This window comes from Mytilus californianus, unplaced genomic scaffold (genome assembly GCF_021869535.1).
Source record: "Mytilus californianus isolate M0D057914Y unplaced genomic scaffold, xbMytCali1.0.p SCAF_9, whole genome shotgun sequence".
Taxonomy (NCBI): Eukaryota; Metazoa; Mollusca; class Bivalvia; order Mytilida; family Mytilidae; genus Mytilus; species Mytilus californianus.
The window spans coordinates 93,774,655-93,797,764 of NW_026262745.1; the positions used below are offsets into that span (position 1 = coordinate 93,774,655).

Below are 23,110 nucleotides of genomic sequence, written 5' to 3' on the forward strand. Positions count from 1 at the left end.
AAAGAATGGTCTGATTATCTAAAAAATGAATAAAAATGGCTGGATCACAGCACCCATAATGCTTTGAATTAGTTTTTTGCATCACACTTTATGGAAGTATGGATGTGCCAATGACACAAAAAATTGAAAACCACACGTTAATAATTTCATGCGTCCGAAGCGCTTTTCTGGATTTACCTTCATCAGGAACGCTCAAAGCCAAACATTTGAAATCCAAGGGATGTATAAGTACCGAAACAATACTATTTATCAGAGTGCAAACACTTTGTTAATCAACTACTCATTGGAAGCAGCTTTTCTAGCTTAAAATTTTACATATTCACCATCAGGAAAGAAGTTGTGCACCTACTATTTAAATTTTTGATCTGAGAGATTTTTAGGGTTCCCATTACCAAAACATGGGACTTTTCCATCTTGGCACCAAGGAAGTTATCTGATAGTTAGTAAATTTATCGATTTGGCTCTTACAAGGCTGATTCAGATACCCGTATTTTGATACCAGAACGAAGTGAACCAGTCTAACTGTTCTTAATGTGTAGACATTAGAACGTTCGAAACTTTCCGAAACTTTCCGATAGCACATCAACAGTTAACTGCACAACGAAGTATTATATCATAATTTGTGGAGTATAGGTCAGTAATATAGCCATAAGATATCTGATATCCGGAGGGCAAATTATATTCTTTAACAACGGACAGATGTTTATACGATATATCAACTTTCCAAATAACAGAAACATTAAGCTATGAGATGTGACAAATACTAATGAAGTTTCTGACTTGAGCTCTTGCAAACATGTTTTACCTATCAGCATTTTGAATGTGCCTGTCCAAAGAGAGGCGAAAGATATCAAAGGGACATTCAAACTCACAAGTCGAAATTAAACTGACAAGGCCAAGGCCAAAAAGAATAAGACCAACAGACAAACAGCAGTACACAAAACACAACATAGAAAACTAAAGACTGATCAACACAAACCCCACCAAAAACTAGGGGTGATATCGGGTGCTCCGGAAGGGTGAGCAGATCCTGCACAACATTTGGCGCCTGTTGTGTTGCTTATGTAAATACAAACCCGGTGATAAGTCTATTCGGTAGGTCACTTTCGGTGAAAAGGAGACGGGATTTTAGTCACGACAATTGAACTCTTGCTTTGAATAGCTTCCTTGTGACTAGCAACCCTCTATCAAGGAAATAAAAGCCGTGGATTATCGTATCAGCTGGGAGATATATACTCCGTATGCAGGCGCTGCTAGAATGTTTCTAAATAGAAATTGAAAGTTCACAGTTGGGAAGCTGAAATCTTCTCTTTTGTCGTAAAGTTTTTTTTTCAACACTCATTGTCAATTTCTAGATGTAAGTCAAGATATGAGGCAGACGTAACTGTATCTGTTGTATCCTTTATCTCGAGTTAGATGAGATAGATGCGTTCAACATAGTCATCAAATTTCGAATTATTTAGCGAGAAGAAATCATCAATATAGCGGGAAGTGAAGTTAAAAGATACTGCTAACTTCTTTTCTTTCTTCCTAAGAAGTTCTGTATGAAGTCATCCTCATATGAATAAAATTACAAGTCGGCAAGAAGAGGGGTACAGCTGGCTCTCATTGTTAGGCCAATTGTCTATTTAAAACACGTCCATCAAAGTCAGGAGTCTGTTATTCAGTGTTTGCCGTCGGTTGTTGTTTGTCAAATTGGTTTTCCGATTACTGTTTTAAATAATTTTTTGTTTAGCTAACTTTACGCTATGGATTTTGCCCATTGTTGAAAGCCAAAGGGAAACCTATTGTTGCTAACATCTAAACCATTAGTCTTTGATGGACAGCTGTCTCCTTGACAATCATACAAAATCTTTTTATATTCAGATAGGTACGTGAAAATGTGAAGATGTTAAACTATGTCAATATTTTATTGTCATTTTGAAGTACATGCACAGAATCGTGAGACTTGAACACATGGTGGAGATAATTATTTAAGCTTTTCTTATGTATACATGTACCTGACTTCTAGTATATGTAATATCATATGAACTTGGCGTAAAGTACGGAGCTAAAATGAAAGGATTATGGATATTTGTCATTTTTAATTTATTGGCAATTTCAAAAGGCAGGAAAAATGTTTTATTCATAGTGATGGATGATTTACGACCACAACTTGGAGCATATAATGGACAATATTTTCCAGGATCAGGTCAGTCACAGATGCATACCCCAAACATCGATGCCTTAGCCTCCAAAAGTTTGCTTCTGAAGAGGGCATACGTTCAGCAAGCCCTTTGTTCACCAAGTAGGGCATCATTTATGACTGGTAGACGACCAGATACAACTCACGTGTATGATCTAAAAACATATTTCAGAAACGTTGGAGGAAATTTTTCAACAATTCCACAATACTTTAAATCGAAAGGATACGAAACTGTTGGAATGGGAAAAATTTATCATCCTGGCGTTGCTTCTAACAATAACGATCCTTTATCATGGAGTATGCCATATTTAAAAGGAGACCATAATTGGGAAAATTCGAACAATTATAGTTGGAAAGGCATTCCAGATTCATTGCTAAAAGACAAACCTCTAATTGACAAACAGATAGCTGATTATGCTATATCTACCCTACAGCATCTTGCCCCGGCCGCCAAATCCCGACGTAAACCATTTTTCGTAGCCGTAGGATTTTATAGACCACATTTACCATTTGTTTTCCCTCAATCATTTATTCATAATTACCCATGGAGTGAAGTCCATGTGCCGAATAATCAATTTGCTCCAAGATCAATGCCAAAAATTGCTTGGTCTCGTTCTAATGAATTATGGAGTTACAAAGACATTAAGGAAATGAATTTTACCGGTGACATTAATACAACTCTTCCGCACGCTACGGTTATAAAACTTCGTCGAGCGTACTATACATCTGTTAGTTGGGTAGACTCGTTAATCGGTAATGTGTTAGCCGAGGTTGCTAGACTAGGACTCGAAAGCAATACTGTAGTGTCATTTGTTGGCGATCATGGATGGAAGCTAGGTGAGCATGGAGCTTGGGCAAAACACACGAATTTCAACGTAGATACGCATGCGCCAATGATGGTGAAGATACCTGGGATGACTGATAAAGGTATCGTGAGTGAAAAATTAACTGAATTTGTTGATTTATTCCCGACTTTAGTTGAAGCCGCTGGAATTCATCCAGTCCCATTATGTCCAGAAAATTCTGCCACTGTTTCCGTATGCCACGAGGGACAGAGTCTTATTCCACTTATCAAAAATCCAAATATTGCATGGAAAAATGCATCCTTTTCCCAATACCCACGTAGGCATAGTCATCACGATATAATGGGATATACAATTACTACTGAACGTTATAGATATACAGAATGGGTTAGATTCAATGGGAAACCTACTTACAAACCCGACTGGAATACTATTATTGATTCGGAACTATACGACCATCAGGTAGACCCCGATGAAAACACCAACAAAGTCAACTATCAAAGTCAATTCAACATCAAAACGCAATTGAGTCAACAGCTTCGTGCTGGATGGAGAGATACACTTCCGGGTAGTGCAATATCACATGGATTTGGTCGTTGAAACTCGTATCTAGTAAATATCGGGGAAAAAATGTACACACATTAAAAAAAAAAAACTTTTTTTGTTTTTTTTATGCTCTTTTTGTGACAAAATTAATTGCTTATTGTTATGGACGTGTCATTAAGCGCTTCGGTTTTGCCCTGAATGATTTTAGGACATTTTTAATTTTTATCATCGTCTCCAGAAGAACATGGATAAAAAATTAATTTAACTTCACTTTTATCTGAGAATGGTAATTGTTCTCAACAAAGATATGAAGCAAGTAGATTTCAGTTCTAAAGAGAAGTATTTATTCCAGAAAATGTAAAAACGCATTTCGTCTGCCTAAAACTTATCATTGGCGCTTAAAGCCAAATGAAGTATGAAGATTAAGAGTAATGACCAAGAATTCAAAAAAAAATTGTGCGAGTGAAAATGGTGTGGAAGGGATTGATTAATTTTGTGCTGTGTACCAAGACGGCTTATCTTTTCGTTGTTGGGGTGGTGTTTAGTGGTGTTTGTACGGGTTTCCGCAGTTTTTGAAAGAAAAAGGTGGCAATGTAAAATTTATGAAAAATCTAGAGGGAATCATTTCCCGCCAATTTTTCAGTGGCTTATATCTGGAAAACAAGGTCACGGACCCGTTATTCTTTTCTGCTTTTTTAGTTCCGGTTTTTATATACTATCTATTTATAACAGTCTTTTAAAAAGCATGTTATTTTGAAACAGAGTAACGAACATCCTTAAGACACAATTACGATCAATTACCGATCTGAGAGTATTTGCAATTACCGAAAGCTACATCAAAGCCTTGCACAAGTAATCAATGAGTACACATCAAAATTTGAAGTTAACTTGGACACATGATATGTAAGCACTAAATGAAATGTGGGTTCTTGAGTGTCAGAACATCATCAATAATATCTAAAAATAAAATTAAAGAACTTTACAAAATGCTTTTCTCCTCGTCTTAAAGAAGGCTCAGTATTCTGTTTCATATGATCACAAAAACAAGTCTTCCAAATGAAATACCGACTGTCTGTTGCAATATCAATCCATCAAACTCAACAAATATGTTGTCGATCAAAATGTAAAGCATTTTGCTAATATCATTTTCGATGTATTTGTTGTTGGAATCAGTGTGGTTCTTTCACAAAGTATGATTATTCATAACCTAAAACAAGGCATACAAAGCTATTTAAAGAGACGATGTAGTCGATAGCGTCGGTTTTTCAATTTAGCAAGTAGATTAGTGGATTGATTTGTTGATGTGTAACGCCACATTCAGTACTGTTATACCGTGGCTGTCACTGGTGATTTTGGAGTAGAACTTTCGAGCTTCAAACAGAAAAATGTAGACATAATGACCCCAATTTACATCTGCAATTATAAACAAAGGAATTAAATTGCGTCCTCATTTCCTCGATTGTGACATTACCGAATGAGACTTAGTTATTACCGAATTTGTACTGACATGAACAACTCGTGGGGGCCACATTTAAAAACAGAACCTTCTTACCTTTTCGGAGTACTTAAGATCAATCCGGGATTTCGATTGAATTCGTGGTGCTCAGTTTATGGAGGTTTATGGAGGTTTTGCTAGCAATAAAACCAGGTTCAACACACCATTTTTTCTTAAAATGTCCTGTACCAAGTCAGGAATATGGCAGTTGTTATCTACTGTCCGTTTCTATGTATGTTGGCGTTTGCTTTTGTTGTAGTTCAGTGTTTCTGTTGTTCCGTTGTTTTCCTCTTATAGTTGATGTTTTTCCCTCGGTGTTAGTTTGTTACCCGGATTTGTTTTTGCTTAATCGAATTATGACTTTTGAACAGCGGTATACTACTATTGCCTTTATTCAGTCTAGTTTTTTTATGAAGTGTTTTGTAGACGTGTTTTTCATTTCGTCATTTTTTGTTTGCCATGACGTTATTAGTTTTTCTTTGACGTTTGAGTTTTGATGTCTACTGAGTGTTTCTTGTGAACCAAATTGATGGAAAAAAATTGATGTTTATCAAAAGTAAGGAAAGAAATATAATTTTTTTATAATGTATGAATACGAAAGCTTTATCCGATCGATATTTTATTAAAATTCCTTATTAATTTGTTTTTGTTGATTTCTAAAATCGTTTCGTCTTTTTTAACAAAGAATACAAATTTCTTCTGTGAATATTTGTTTCTAAATCACTGTTAAGCAAATCATTGATCTGCAGCTAATTAAAGACAATATTCATAAACCAATACATGCCAATACGAGAGACAACGCCTTCATGTTTGAGATAGTCATTTAATATATAGAGAGAATGATATATCGTATTAGGTCACCAGCACACTGTGCAACGACTCTATCTTACCGACTATCTTGACATGTGGCATTTAGACTAGTGGCCCATCAAAGAGATCAAGTATTCAATAAAAAGAACCTACTTCCATTGGTCTTACCAAAAAAAGTGCCAACAAAACAACTTGTAAGCTTTTAATGGGTTTTCTGCATTTATTTCAATCGTTCATCATCAATTTCTTCATCTGTTGTCCGGGTGAAACTTTTCAGATGTTTCATCAACGTCGTGTTTTTTTTTTAAAGGGACGTATCATCACTACTTACCTTGTATTAAAATAAACCACGCCTACTAACTCCATATGAAATATACACGGTCTTCATGCGGTCGCTTTTAACCAATGATATTCCCAAAAATGTATTGAATGTAAGATAAAAATATAGACAGAGAATATAACTGTACCTGTATCACATTTGGTAGGCTTCGTATACACTATGGATGCTTCAATTTGATTGCATCTTGTTTCTTATTAGTAATATAAAAAAATATACAAACCCTGAGCTCTGTCAACTATATTGAGCATAAACTATTTAAACTCTTGTGTGCTACACAATGAAAACTAGAGGCTCTAAAGAGCCTGTGTCGCTCACCTTGGTCTATGTGCATATTAAACAAAGGACACAGATGGATTCATGACAAAATTGTGTTTTGGTGATGGTGATGTGTTTGTAGATCTTACTTTACTGAACATTCTTGCTCCTTACTACTATCTCTATCTATAATGAACTTGGCCCGGTAATTACAGTGGAAAATACTTTGTAAAAATTTACAAAAATTTACAAAATTTATGAAAATTGTAAAAAATTGACTATAAAGGGCAATAACTCCTTAAGGGGTCAATTAACAATTTTGGTCATGTTGCCTTATTTGTAGATATAACTTTGCTGTACATTATTGCTGTTTACAGTTTATCTCTATCTATAATAATATTCAAGATAATAACCAAAAGCTGCAAAATTTTCTTAAAATTACCAATTCAGGGGCAGCAACCCAACAACGTGTTGCCTGATTGGTCTGAAAATTTCAGGGCAGATAGATCTTGACCTAATGAACAATTTTATTCCCATCAGATTTGCTCTAAATGCTTTGGTTTCAGAGATATGAGCCAAAAACTGCATTTTACCCTATGTACTATTTTTTAGCCATGTCGGCCATCTTGGTTCGCGAGCGGGGTCATCGGACACATTTTTTAAACTAAATACCCTAATGATGATTGTGGACAAGTTTGGTTAAATTTGTCTAAGTAGTTTCAGAGGAGAAGATTTTTGTAAAAGATTACAAAAATTTACGAAAAATGGTTAAAAATTGACTATAAAGGGCAATAACTCCTTAAGGGGTCAACTGAACATTTTGGTCATGTTGACTTATTTGTAGATCTTACTTTGCTGAACATTATTGCTGTTTACAGTTTATCTCTATCTATAATAATATTCAAAATAATAACCAAAAACGGCAAAATTTCCTTAAAATTACCAATTCAGGGGCAGCAACCCAACAACGGGTTGCCTGATTGGTCTGAAAATTTCAGGGCAGATAGATCTTGACCTAATGAACAATTTTATTTTCATCAGATTTGCTCTAAATGCTTTGGTTTCAGAGATATGAGCCAAAAACTGCATTTTACCCTATGTACTATTTTTTAGCCATGTCGGCCATCTTGGTTCGCGGGCGGGGTCATCGGACACATTTTTTAAACTAGATACCCTAATGATGATTGTGGACAAGTTTGGTTAAATTTGTCTTAGTAGTTTCAGAGGAGAAGATTTTTGTAAAAGATTACAAAAATTTACGAAAAATGGTTAAAAATTGACTATAAAGGGCAATAACTCCTTAAGGGGTCAACTGAACATTTTGGTCATGTTGACTTATTTGTAGATCTTACTTTGCTGAACATTATTGCTGTTTACAGTTTATCTCTATCTATAATAATATTCAAAATAATAACCAAAAACGGCAAAATTTCCTTAAAATTACCAATTCAGGGGCAGCAACCCAACAACGGGTTGCCTGATTGGTCTGAAAATTTCAGGGCAGATAGATCTTGACCTAATGAACAATTTTATTTTCATCAGATTTGCTCTAAATGCTTTGGTTTCAGAGATATGAGCCAAAAACTGCATTTTACCCTATGTACTATTTTTTAGCCATGTCGGCCATCTTGGTTCGCGGGCGGGGTCATCGGACACATTTTTTAAACTAGATACCCTAATGATGATTGTGGACAAGTTTGGTTAAATTTGTCTTAGTAGTTTCAGAGGAGAAGATTTTTGTAAAAGATAACAAAAATTTACAAAAAATGGTTAAAAATTGACTATAAAGGGCAATAACTCCTTAAGGGGTCAAATGACCATTTTGGTCATGTTGACTTATTTGTAGATCTTACTTTGCTGAACATTATTGTTGTTTACAGTTTATCTCTATCTATAATAATATTCAAGATAATAACCAAAAACGGCAAAATTTCCTTAAAATTACGCATTCAGGGGCAGCAACCCAACAAAGGGTTGCCTGATTGGTCTGAAAATTTCAGGGCAGATAGATCTTGACCTAATAAACAATTTTATCCTCATCAGATTTGCTCTAAATGCTTTGGTTTTAGAGATATGAGCCAAAAACTGCATTTTACCCTATGTACTATTTTTTAGCCATGTCGGCCATCTTGGTTCGCGGGCGGGGTCATCGGACACATTTTTTAAACTAGATACTCTAATAATGATTGTGGACAATTTTGGTTAAATTTGTCTTAGTAGTTTCAGAGGAGAAGATTTTTGTAAAAGATTACAAAAAATTACGAAAAATGGTTAAAAATTTACTATAAAGGGCAATAACTCCTTAAGGGGTCAACTGAACATTTTGGTCATGTTGACTTATTTGTAGATCTTACTTTGCTGAACATTATTGCTGTTTACAGTTTATCTCTATCTATAATAATATTCAAGATAATAACCAAAAACGGCAAAATTTCCTTAAAATTACCAATTCAGGGGCAGCAACCCAACAACGGGTTGTCCGATTCATCTTAAAATTTCAGGGCAGATAGATCTTGACCTGATAAACAATTTTACCCCATGTCAGATTTGCTCTAAATGCTTTGGTTTCAGAGATATATGCCAAAATCTACATTTTACCCCTATGTTCTATTTTTAGCCATGGCGGCCATCTTGGTTGGATGGCCGGGTCACCGGACACATTTTTAAAACTAGATACCCCAATGATGATTGTGGCCAAGTTTAGTCAAATTTGGCCCAGTAGTTTCAGAGGAGAAGATTTTTGTAAAAGTTTACGGACGACGGACGACGGACGACGGACGCAGGACGACGGACGACGGACGCAAAGTGATGAGAAAAGCTCACTTGACCTTTCAGGTCAGGTGAGCTAAAAATCGGGTATGAAAATGTGCACCTTACAAAACACAAGGCATGTAAAATAAAAAAAAAAATCCTGTATAATTAAACGAAAGAAGATACTTCAAATTCGAATAATCTTATTTTACCCAATGTTTTCAAAGTGTTATTAAAACTATCTATTAAAGCAAGATTTATAGGAAGTGCATCACTATTCCATGTCAATTGTTTAAATTGTTAAGGTATATAAGGAACTGAGGTTATCACTTTATAGATATATGGGCATAATATATGTATAATTTCACAACAAAGAGTTTTGATATACCAACAAAAATACAACATCAGATCTATCTACATAGGGGTTAACAGGTGCCGGGGAGTTAAACCTATGCTCTGTCTCTGTTTGTATATCCGTTTGATTCCCATCGATGTTTTCCGTCATATCGTCATTGGGGAAATTTCTTAATCGCGGCTTAGAATAATGTTCATAAAATACAGAGATGTTTGCAAAAATGCAAGCAGGCACAATAACCTTCTAAGTTCTAGGATGAAGCGTACCCATAAAACGTAAACTATTTGACTTCAGTTAATTTCCAAATAACAAAACAACTGTATGATTTGACTTAAGACACCCACTGTCGAGGTTCCTTACTGGGCATAAATATATAAAACTGGTTTTATGAGATATCAACCCTTCTTTTTTTCAAATCGATCAGTGGTCTAACAAAAGATACATATAAGAGAACATAATAACAATTAGCACAGGCAAAGTGCTTTTTTTTTAATTTAGTGCGTCTGTCATAGATCCGCCTTTATCCAACTTGTTAACCTATTTGAATCTGACAATATAGTTGGTTTTTCAATGTTCCTCGCTTTAACTCTTAAAACTGGTTGGACATTTTCAATGTGAATCGCGTGACAATCAATTCAATCTCGGCAACTGGTTCCATGCTAGTCTGAAACCTACACTCCGATTCTTTTTTGTTTGTTTTATACCTAAAATTGGTAGACAGATACTGTCAATCAGTATACTATATCAATATTTGAAATATTGATCATATCATCGTACCCATTATTGATTTAAAATAACCAATTCAGGTATAATTCAAATTATTTAAGTATTTGAAAGATTAATAAAAAGGAAACACTAACAATGAAAATAATCTGTAGAAAGTAAGAAATTCAAACCAACATACAGTGACAACTAATTGCTTACATATACGTCATTTGGTCCCTGGTGGGTAGTTGTTTGATTGGTAATCGTACTACATCGTCTTATTTTTATTTTATTTTTATACCAGTATTAAGGTGGCAGTAAATCGACTAGGTAGTACTACACATACATGAACCATACTAAACACTAGTAAACCAATTCTGAACTGAAACGGTCATTTTGAATTGAACAGCTCTTAAAAGACTGAACAATAAATGTTTAAGTCATGTTCAGTAGTTCGGTAACTGTTCAGACTTATCCACTGCAGTTAAATTAGTACTGTTCAGACGATTCGCTTGCAGGCAATTAAGATTAGTTCCGTGTATGTTCAGAATGTTCAGTAGCTGTTGTCTAAAAAGGTACTGAACAGTACTGGATTGACTGCAAGCAAAATGTGTGAACAGTTCTGAATTTAATACAGAAAATATCTAAAACATAACTGAAACTCTTATCAAAACTTAACGTTTTAAGTTTCAGACTTTGTGCAGATGATATTAAGATCAACATGACCGTTGAAGACTAAAATTCATTTACTAGTGACAACAGATCACGCAGCATAGGAAATTCCTAACGTTTCCTACATTTTAACTTCTATTGTAAAATCAGGTGATTAAAACATGTACAGTGGTCAGTATAAAGGTCAAACTTAAATTCATGCACTTAGACGAAGTCATATCAGATGTTCCTTATCTGACACCACATGCAACAATCTTGAGTGCTGGAAATTTAGTTCGGAGCGAAAATGAAAGTGTTATGGATATTTACCATTTTATATATTCTAGCAATATCAAAAGGAAGGAAAATTGTTTTATTCATAGTAGTTGATGATTTACGACCACAACTTAGAGTATATAATGGAGCATATTTTCCAGGATCTGGTCATCCACAGATGTATACTCCGAACATAGACGCCCTTGCCTCCAAAAGTCTGCTTCTGAAGAGGGCATACGTGCAGCAGGCTCTTTGTTCACCAAGTAGAACATCATTTATGACTGGCAGACGCCCAGATACAACACACGTGTATGATCTAAAAACATATTTCAGAAACGTCGGGGGTAATTTTACAACAATTCCACAATATTTCAAATCGAAAGGATATGAATCTGTTGGAATGGGAAAAGTTTTCCACCATGGTGTAGCTTCTTCTAACAATAATGATCCTTTATCATGGAGTATGCCATATTTGAAAGGAGACCATAATTGGGAGAATATAAAAAATTATAGTTGGAAAGGTATCCCAGATTCATTGCTAAAAGACAAACCTTTAGTTGACAAACAGATAGCTGATCATGCGATCTCTACCTTGCAGCATCTCGCTCCGGCCGCCATATCCCGACGAAAACCATTTTTCTTAGCTGTTGGTTTTTATAGACCGCATTTACCATTCGTTTTCCCTCAATCATTTATCCATAAGTACCCATGGAGTGAGGTCCATGTTCCGAATAACCAGTTTGCTCCAAGTGCAATGCCATCTATTGCTTGGTCTCATTCTAATGAATTATGGAGTTACCAAGACATAAAGGATTTGAATTTCACTGGTGACATTAACACAACCCTTCCGAACTCTATGGTTATAAAACTTCGTCGAGCTTACTATACATCTGTTAGTTGGGTCGATTCGTTAATCGGTAATGTTTTAGCTGAGCTTTCTCGACTAGGGCTCGAAAGCAATACTGTAGTGTCATTTGTTGGCGATCACGGATGGAAACTAGGTGAGCACGGAGCTTGGGCAAAACACACGAATTTCGACATAGATACGCATGCGCCAATGATGGTTAAGATACCTGGGATGACTGATAAAGGTATCGTGAGTGAAAAATTAACCGAATTTGTCGATTTATTCCCGACTTTAGTTGAAGCCGCTGAAGTGAGTCCAGTCCCATTGTGTCCAGAAAATTCTAGTAATGTTTCCGTTTGCCATGAAGGACAGAGTCTTATTCCACTGATAAAAAATCCGAATATAGAATGGAATAATGCATCTTCTCTCAATACCCGCGCAATCCTGGTAGACATAATTACATGGGATATACAATAACCACTGAAAGTTACAGATATACAGAATGGGTGAAATTCAATGCAAAACCTACTTATAAACCTGACTGGAGTACTGTTATTGACTCAGAATTATACGATCATCAGGTAGACCCCGATGAAAACATGAACAAAGCCCAGTATCAAAGTTTATTTAATATCAAAATGCAATTGAGTCAACAGCTTCGTGCTGGGTGGAGAAATACAATGCTAGGCAGTGCAATATCACATGGGTTTGGTCGTTGAAACTTGTACCTTGTATACATTGTATAAAATTAATAGAAAGTATTCAAAAACCTTTGTTTCTTGTTCGTGACAAAAGTTTATGATTGCCAATTGTTATTGATGTCGCATTGACATTTTGGTTGGACGGTAACCTATACGGTAACCTATAATTGAGGACTTCTACGTCATTTGGTCTTTGGTGGGTAGTTGTCGGCAATCATACCACGTGTTATGTTTTGTTATATATAAATAAATATTATTCCAAGCCGCCTTAGTGAAAGAACCCAGAGTATAAAAGCTATTTGTTATGCTTTTACATTTTAAGACAGAGCATGCGGTAAAACTATATATCAAATATGAAATGATTTGTATTTTTAAAATCTTGCCAATGGTAATGGAATTATCGCTTTCTCTTGAAACTAACATCAGATCGTTTTACACGGTCACAATTGTTTATCGAAGATTATATGATTCGAGGACATAACATAAGGAATCGGGTATAGCTGGCCTTTTAAAGAGAATTTAAATAAATCAATTATTTCGACCGACTTGCGCGAACTTCAATTACAATTCGTATCCACAAACATAGATTGACAGAACTAAATCAAAATTTCAATTTCTATGGACTAAATGCTTTATCAACTCACGATTTATTATTTAACAAATGAGTAAAACAATGATTATTTACTGTTTTGCTCAGTTGAGAATGCTTACAGTCAGGTCGTACATAAAATAACATAAGGAAATTCAAATGGTTAGAACATACAGATTTGCAGAATATCGAATATTTTTCGCAGTTTATGCGACTGAATATTTGATAGTTCAAAGTATATAAAAACTAGAGGCTCTAAAGAACCTGTGTCGCTCACCTTGGTCTATGAGCATATTCAAAAAAGGACACTCTCCAACATTGTAGACGAGAATAGAATTCATGACAAAAATCTCTGTGTTGTTGATCTTGTATTGCTGATCATTTAGTCTGTTTAGTTTCTCTCTATCTTCTTTAGTTTTGTTCAAAACACAAAAGAGGGTTATAAATCCTCAATTAATGGCAATCACTCATATAAAATGTGATAGTCTACTAACTATATCGGCAAAATTTGACTTGTTAGTAGATCTTGCCTTGCTGGTAATTTTTGTGATTTTAAGTGTCTATTTATCTATTATAATTTTATCATGGTAAAAATCGTCATTAAAGGGCATTAACTCCAATAAGGAGTCGTCGGACGATTTCCTCGATATGTTTTAAATGTAGACCTTGTTTGCTGATAATTTTCCTTATTAAAGTTTCTATCTATCTATTATAGCTTTTAAGATATAAGGCAAAAACGCAAAACATTGGTAAAAATCGTCATCAAAGGGCAATAACTCTAGTAAGGAGTCGATTTCTTGTCTTGCTGATCAATTTTTCATTTTAAAGTTTCTCTCTGTCTTTTATAGTTTTCACGATAATAGTCAAAAATGAATAAAAATTGTAAAATTTGTCATTTAAGGCCAATAACTCCTATAAGAAGTCGACTGACAGTTTTGACGTATATGGACAATTTGTAGAGCTCAACATTCAGATTTTCTCTATTTATATCTAATAATAGACAGAACTTGCATTTTTCCCCTATGTTCTATGTTAAGCCATGTCGGCCATCTTGGTTGACAGGCGGGGTCATCGGACACATTTTTAAAACAAGATACCACAATGATGATTGAGGCAAAGTTTGGTTAAACTTGGCCCAGTAGTATCAGAGGAGAAGATTTTTGTAAAAGATAACAGACGACATCGGACGACGGACGACAGACGCCTATTGATGAGAAAAGCTCACTTGGTCCTTTGGGCCAGGTGAGCTTAAAATTGACAGTATGCTAAAATGTCACTGACCATGTCCATTATGGGACGTTTTCAGATCTTACACGACGCGACAAATGAAATATAACGCACCAAGTGAAAGATCTGACTTAATCAGATTGTAAAAAAGATACAGAAACATTGAAGGGAAATGTTTTGTTTGGATGATAAATTATGACTGAGCCTGACCTTTTATGACACAACAAACAACTCTAATGGCGCATATAGAGAGAAATTGTTACATATCTTCAACGTTTGGACTTATATAAACAAATATGTTGGCCTGGAGCATCACTGAAAGGATATGCGCATCTGGTGCATTACAATTGGTACCGTTAATGATATTAGGGAGCTACCATTTGATATTTATGGGGGGGGGGGGGGGGGGGGGGGGGGGGGGGGAGCTAGGATGAAAAATTCTGTCCTGCATTTATTTTTAGCTGTAATCTCTGTCCTGTCTTTTTATTTTTCACTCTATTCGGTCCTGCCTTTTTTTTTTTAGTTCATCCTGACTTTTTTTTACGTAAATTGTCATCCTGCCTTTTTTTTTGGCAAAGTGTCTCATCCTGCCTTTTTTTTTTACTCAAAACTCCTGTCCTGCCTATTTTTTTCAAATTTCACCCCCCCCCCCCCCCTCCATAAAAATCAAATGGTAGCTCCCTTACAGGAGACCTTTACAATATCTTTGCTAGAGAATGGTTTCCATAGATCTTTGTTAGAAGTCGTCCATAAGTGGCAAATATAAAACACAATATATTCTAATTCATTTTTAGAAAACTAATAACTATTATGTTTTTGATATTGTAAAGGTCTCCTGTGACATGTTTTCCTAATAGTTTCCATAAAGGACAAATAATTACCAAGGTTGAAAGTAAATACACTTCACAAAAAACAGCTAAAATCTTGGCCAAAAGAAATAACAGACACACTGGGTTATCATGAAAAAATCCGACAATTCCACATAAAACTCATCTGTACGCGCTGGTCATATAATGATTCAAGGTGGTTTCAAAGGAGTTTTTAATAACATTTTCAGTAAATTATACTTATAATTATGTACATTTTTCAGCATAACTATACATCCAAATTCCAAAATAATGAGTTTAAAGTCAAAGCGCAGAAAACTTTAGACGATTCAAGTAGCTTTAATTAATAATTATGAAATTATACACAATGGTTCAGAGTTGAAAAATCCGAGAAGTCGATAGTTTCAATTGCCACACATGGATTAATACTACTTTGGTATATGAACTCTTCATTATATGTGCATGTTATCCTAAGTTAAGCTGTTGATTTCTAGTATATTAAGGCGGTACATAACACAACAGGGAGATAACTCTGTAAAAATCAGCTGAACGTTTTAATCACGTTCTATTGTTAAGAAAATATTAAGCTTTTCAATGATCAAAATCAGTGTTGGTCAAACTGCTATATATATCCAATGAATTTTTTCCGACAAAGTGTGTGGTTCAAGTTTTTTGAATTGTTTATATTTTTGTCAAATGGTCAAAGTAAATATTTTATCAAAATTTTATGAAAATTAAACGAGCCAAACTAATTTTAGTCAAGGTGTTTGGTACCACCTTAAGTTCATGATTCTACGTTTATTCATGTTCAAAGGATGTTATATTTTGGAAATATTAACTGAGGGAATCGTAGATTTCATACAAACAGGAGATGATCAACATGGTTTACACCTCATATATCATGGCGAGCCTGAAATCAAGGATACTTCCGGAAGTGATAGGTCTGCTTCAATTTTTCCCCTCGATATTGACACAGATGGACGACTTCAATTTATTTGTGTATTTATGTATTTATTTTTGTATCTGTGTATTTATATATTTATTTTTGTATCTATGTATTTATCGAGTTATTTATCCATGTATTTATGTATTTATGTATTTATGTATGCATCAATTAGTATTTTTTTCTTGCTCCACCTCAAGTTCATAATATTTCCGTTCACTAAATGAAGATGAATGAATAGTCCATTTGCCAATTCCCGATTTGATTCTGTTATTACACACTTTTTAAACAAATTAATTCCCTTTGCCAAATTGGCTTTTGCCCACGAAAAGCACGATAAGTTGAAAGTGATATATCGGCGTTTTAACAAATTTTTATTGAAAAATAACTTCTGGTATGAAAAGTGTTTAGCCTAACAACAAATTAAATGTAATTAAAAGATTGGAAAAACTTCAAGGTTACACACATTACGCACAGATAAATTTTCTCTTTCCGCTAGCTCTCCATTGTCAATAAAAATGTATGTCTCTCATAAGGGAGACAACTGAATAAGGGATCTCTAATTACAGGGTCAATTACGGGAATTGACAAACAGACTTTTAGGGAATACGGTTATCATGGCATTTTTCTCACATTAGGCGAAAGTACTCACATTTGTTAAACTTGCTACTTTTTATAATAAAATCAGGACAATACAAAGAAATCATGTGTTTGAAAATTTATATTTCTAAATTAACACTACAGTAATTCATAAATAGATAAAAAAAAACTTTTAAAGTAATAGATTTAGCCTTTTTTACTAGTTGATTCGAGCTTCACTGATGAGTTTTGTGTAGACTCTTTTATCCGAGTAGCCTGGGTACACAAAAGAGCAACCCGATGCCAGGAAAATAAAATACTACTATTTTTGCTATTTGATAGACCGTTGCAGAGCATGAACTGTGTGCCACAGATTGGAATGTGGTAAGATAAACTCACGAAGAACGAAAATAACCCATCAGGCCCCTCAGAAAAGCGCTCAGACGCACCAAATTTTTAAAGTGTTATTTTTATTCATCTGCATTGAGAACGCGTTTTGTTTCTACCTAATATGTGTAAGCTTCTTCTAGCTTTTCTGTACATTTATGTCTTCTCAAGGAGAGGCGAAAGATACTACAGGGACATTCATAGGTCGAAAATAAACTGATAACGCCAGGGCCAAAAACGACACAGACAAAAAGACAAACAGAAGTATACAAAACACAAGAAAGAAAATTGAGCAACAAGAACCCCCCGAAAAAAAACCGGGGTGATCTCAGGTGCTCCGGAAGGGTAAGCAGGTTCTGCTCAACATGTGGCACCCGTCGTGTGGTTCGTGTTAGTACAAATCCGTCGTCATCTGCGAAACAGATATTCCATAACGGTCAACTTATTCGTAATGGCATCCGTAACATTTTCAAAGGAATTATTTCAACTTCACCACTTGGATCTCCTGGTTTGATATTTTCCTTATGAGCAGCAATTCTCTATCAAGGAAATCATGATAGGAAATGCAGTCCTTCAAAACAGGTATTTTCTGTCTGATTTCCGGTTTTTTATGTTAGGTACTCACATGCAACATTAGTTTATCGATGTTCAAATCTCATAAATTCATTAAAATCGTACAAATCAAAGTAAAAACCAAAATAAAGAGAATCGAAGGAACTCCAAAAATATACAACGTTTTAATATATAACTTAATACTATAAATAGTTTAATTCCATGCACTTTACCTGTAGACAATGTTTTCTTTGTTTGATTTAGAGTTACGATTTTTCATTGTAGTTACGATTTTTCATTGTAGTAAATCATTTTGTATAGTTACGATTTTTCATTGTAGTAAACCATTTTGTATAGTTACGATTTTTCATTTTAGTTACAATTTTCCATTATATAAAATTACGATTTTTTATTTTAGTAACGATTTTTTATTGTAGTTACGATCTTTCACTGTAGTTATCTTTTCCACTTGATGGCAATGCTAACCTCCATCCCGCATGAAGTAAATAACTTAATTGTTTAACCGTTTGTACATAGGACGGATCAAAAGCTCTGTTAAAATTCTCATCTGGGTCCTTTTGGTGGTCATAAAGTTCAACACCAAACGATATATTCCACTCAGGCTTATATGTTGGGGCTCCTATAAACTTTACCCACTCAGTGTATCTATAACGATCTGTTCTAATCGTGTATCCCATGATGTTCGTTCCATTTAGGTTTCTAGGAAATTGAGAAAATGAGGCGTTCTTCCATGTTGCGTTCTGATTTTGAATCAAAGGTATTAAACTCATTCCTTCCCGACAAAGTCCAATGTTTGTAGAGTCGTCAGGACACAAAGGTAAAAGGTCAAGTCCAGCTGCCTCAACCAAGGTTGGAAAGAGGTCAACAAATTCCGTGAGCTGCTCTGTCACCATTCCCTTATCGGTCAGTCCTGGGATATGTACCATCATTGGAGCATGCGTTGCAAGTTCAAAATTCGTTTGTTTGCACCATTCGGAATGTTCTCCTAGCTGCCAACCATGATCGCCAAAGAAGGATATAATTGTATCGTTTTCTAGACCTAACTTAGAGAGTTCATTAACTACAACGCCGACCAATGAATCTGTCCAACTTAAAGCGCTATAATATGCACGACGAAGGTCAAGGACAACATCCCGAGGCAATGTTGAATTAATTGCACCGGTAGCATTCAATGAGCTAATGTCATGATACAACCGTAAACCAGTATAATCAAACCAGGCAGCCTTCGGCATATTAACTGGTGCATATTCATTATTCGGAAGTCTAATCTCACTCAGTGGATAATGTTGCAAGAAAGATTCCGGGAAAACGAATGGAAGATGCGGTTTGTGGAATCCAACAGCGACAAAGAAAGGCTTCTGTCCTGATTTTGCTGCCGGTGCAAGCTTTTGTAATGTAGAAAGAGCATGATCAGCTATTTGCTTATCAATAAGCGGTTCGTTTTTTAAGAGATCATCTGAAATTGCTTTCCAGCTGTTTTCTCTTGATTCAAAATTAGGCGTTCCATGAAAATACGGCATTGTCCATGATATTGGATCGTCATTATCAGACGCAAGATATCCAGGATGAAATATCTTTCCCATGCCAACTGCCTCATATCCGTTCATTTTGAAATATTCTGGAATGGTTGTGAAATTCCCTCCAACTCTACGGAAGTAATGGAATAAATCGGTTACATGTGTTGTGTCCGGACGACGTCCCGTCAGAAGAGAAGTTCTACTCGGAGAACACAACGCTTGCTGTACATAAGCCCTTTTTAATAGCAAACTTTTGGACGCCAGTGCATCTAAATTTGGAGTGAACATCGGAGGGTGAATCGATGACGGGAAATCCTGTCCTTCATAGGCTGCTATTTCCGGACGCATGTCATCAGAAACGAGAAATAAAACATTCTTTCGGCGGCACTCGGTCACTAAAAAACTATTACAAAGGACGAACAGTATAAAGAGTAAGCGCATAATTAAATGTTAATATAATTGTGACAACTCCTCAATGTGTGTTTTCATCAATATCAATCTATCAATAAGATATCAAAATCCAGATAAATCCATCTTGCGCCAGGCGGATTGTAAGTTGAGATACAATTAAGGTCATAAACCGTCCCGTTATTTCCACATCACATTTATTGACCTTATATAGATCTATATAGGTTTGCTTGAAGTTTCTACAATGTAATTAAAAACATGTTAAATACTAAATGGTAGTTACGTTTGTGAATACATATATACGACCTTTTCACAAATAATCTACATATCCCCCATTTCAGCAAATGATTCTTACTAATTTGCACATGTTGAAAGATAAAAGATACAGTGCCAATCACGGCGCCCATTATTGAGCAGAATAATCATCATAATTACAAAACAACATACAATACAATACAATATTTGAACTAAATAAAATAACAAAATAATTGGTTATTAATGATTAGTATGATTGCTATAAAATAAGATTTAATACAAATTAATTGAGAGTAGTTCGAAAATATCTGTTGTAAGGGATGCAACTACAGCTATATTAACAAGGTCAGCAGATGTTATAATGTTAAAGATATTCACCTAACTCGTAGATTTAGTATCAATAATGTTTTAAAAACCTCTTCAATCGTAAGAGAACTGCTAAGGATAAATGGGGCATAGGGGTATACAGAATACATAAAAAGGATATTAGGACTAGCAAAAATATGAGAACATTAAAATAGACCACTCCAGCCACCAACACTAGACAACACTACTAAAATAGACAAACAAACTATTACAAACAATAAAAAACGAAGCATGGTCCAGATTACCTGACTTTTTACATACACAAAATGTAACAGTGTTGGACTTTTACTTGCGGGTAACGCCCCCTTTTTCCCAATTGATCATATTACGTAAAGGAAAACCAAACAATAAAAACCCAACACAGTTCAGATACAAAGTATAAAGAAATAAAACTTACTTGAAAAAGGCAATAATTGCTGGACTTCTTCAACCCGGAAGTAGATCTAATATTTATTAGCTTTCCAAAAAAAGCTTGCCTGACCATAAGCTTGATTAACTTTAAAATCCATTTTAGTTAATCTACTGTATAAATTCAAAAGATCCTTGTAGCAGTTTTATCAAGAATATCCACCGAACCCCCGAATGTCGAAGGTAAGATTTGACCATGAAGGAGCCACATACTAAAAACTTCTATAGTTAGAATAGTTATTTTTGATGAATACGTTCATGAATCACTTCTATTTCTTGTGAACAAATATTTGTAGATTCGCACATTATTAACGGTTTTGACTATTTTGTAATGTTTAATTGACAAAAAATCTTTAGATATTCCGTAAGCATTGAGAACACACTAATATACACAAGAACATGGTATATGCTTACGTTTTACGTTTAATTTTTTTGAGTTCGTATATTGGTGTGTTCTTGTGTGTATCAACCTGTTCGTGTTGTATAGAAGTGGTTCTATGCGTATTGATGTGTTTTGTTTATATTCAAGTGTTCTTGTGGATTTTAGTGTGTTCTTGTGCGTATTGAAGTGTTTTCTTGCAGACTGGATGAATGGATGGATGATTATTTAACGTCCAGTGTCAAATTAAATGCATATCCAGGACGATGATTTGATAATGTGATATGAATTATAGGCAACCGTACGGCCTTCAACAATGAGAAAAACCAATACCAAAAATATGATCTTCTGCAATGCCAAAATATAATTATCGACAGTATTGTAGTAGCGTGAATGTGCATATGTGCATATGTGTATAACAATAATATTTCGTACGGTTTTAATTTACTGATAAATCAATATTTATACCAATAAAACAATACTCAAAGATCTAATTACAGTGTTGTATTGGTAACCTTATAGAATAAGTTTATTTAAATCATTTATAAGTTTACCCGGATCGTATCTAAACAGGTACAGCCAAACATGCAAACCAAATTGTTTTATCTATCGAAGAATTTAGTGAAGGTTTTAAGTAATTTGTGGTAACGAAATCCCTGACTTAATATTTAACCAGTAAAACATAGACTACGCTAATTGAAATCCAAAACGTCACTACAGACACGGGCATAGCGAACGAGTTGGGACATATAAACACCGTAAGACGGTGCCAAAGGAACATCACCGTCCAAAAAAGGAAAAGAAACAATAGGAAAATAAAAATCGTCCCTTTTGACTTAAATTTTTGTGTATAGTTTCTCAGTCTGGTAGTTGTAGTTCATATTGGAGTGATTGTCACAGATAAGATATCAAAATACAGATAAATGCACCTGACACAGTCGCATTGTATGTATATGCACCAGTAAGGTCACGTAATTTCCATATCACATTATTTGTCATTAAACTGGTTTGCTTGAGGTTTCTACAATGTAACGAGGGGTACGAAGTTAATTTTCCAGACACTATAAATCTTAGTACAAGTGCACTTAAATGACGTATGAAGTTTTATCAATATTTTCTAATGATAATCTTAAAATGTAATTTTATCTATTTAAGTATGAGTCAGACATTCAGGTTGGCTTTATTTTTTCGCATCATATGATCCTGTTACAAAAAGTACACAGGTAAAATAGCTACGGACGTATTACGGACGTAGTCGAATGCGTCCATAAACCATCCATATCACGGACGTTTTACTGACGTATAGTACCACGTCCGTATATGACGGATCTTTCGTCTTGCAGACGTTCTAAAACATCCGTTTTTCGGACGTTTCTCAAACATCCGTGTTACGACTGTTTACGCACATGTTTTATTTTCATTAAAAAAACATTGCATACTATTAGCCTTATACATCCCTTGCGTTGTAACATTAAGAAACTGATACGTCAACGAGCAAAAATGGTTTAAAAGAAAATATGACGTTTTGAATTATAAATGTTTAAAAGTTTTTAACACCCGTCGTGAAATGAAATAAGAAATCCAAATAGTCCAAATAAATTAAAACATTGTTTAATGACATAGATGTCAAAGAACTACTGAAGAGGTTCCTGGCCTACGACAGTGACATGAATATATGGTAGTGTTCCTGGCCTACGACAGTGACATGAATATATGGTAGTGTTCCTGGCCTACGACAGTGACATGAATATGTGGCAGTGTTCCTGGCCTACGACAGTGACATGAATATGTGGCAGTGTTCCTGGCCTACGACAGTGACATGAATATGTGGCAGTGTTCCTGGCCTACGACAGGGACATGGATATGTGGCAGTGTTCCTGGCCTACGACAGGGACATGAATATGTGGCAGTGTTCCTGGCCTACGACAGGGA

The 23,110-nt window shown here is 35.0% G+C and overlaps 1 protein-coding gene across 1 annotated transcript; it reads right to left on the reverse strand.

Annotated features, from left to right (window-relative positions):
- Positions 1–17,990: 17,990 nt before the first annotated feature.
- Positions 17,991–20,829, reverse strand: LOC127715420 (iduronate 2-sulfatase-like). Its single transcript, XM_052221451.1, has 2 exons — positions 20,789–20,829; positions 17,991–20,009 (listed from the first exon to the last, which is right to left on the reverse strand). The coding sequence occupies exon 2, from the start codon at positions 19,801–19,803 to the stop codon at positions 18,262–18,264; it is 1,542 nt and encodes a 513-aa protein (XP_052077411.1). The 5' UTR covers positions 19,804–20,009; positions 20,789–20,829; the 3' UTR covers positions 17,991–18,261.
- Between the last annotated feature and the right edge of the window lie 2,281 nt (positions 20,830–23,110).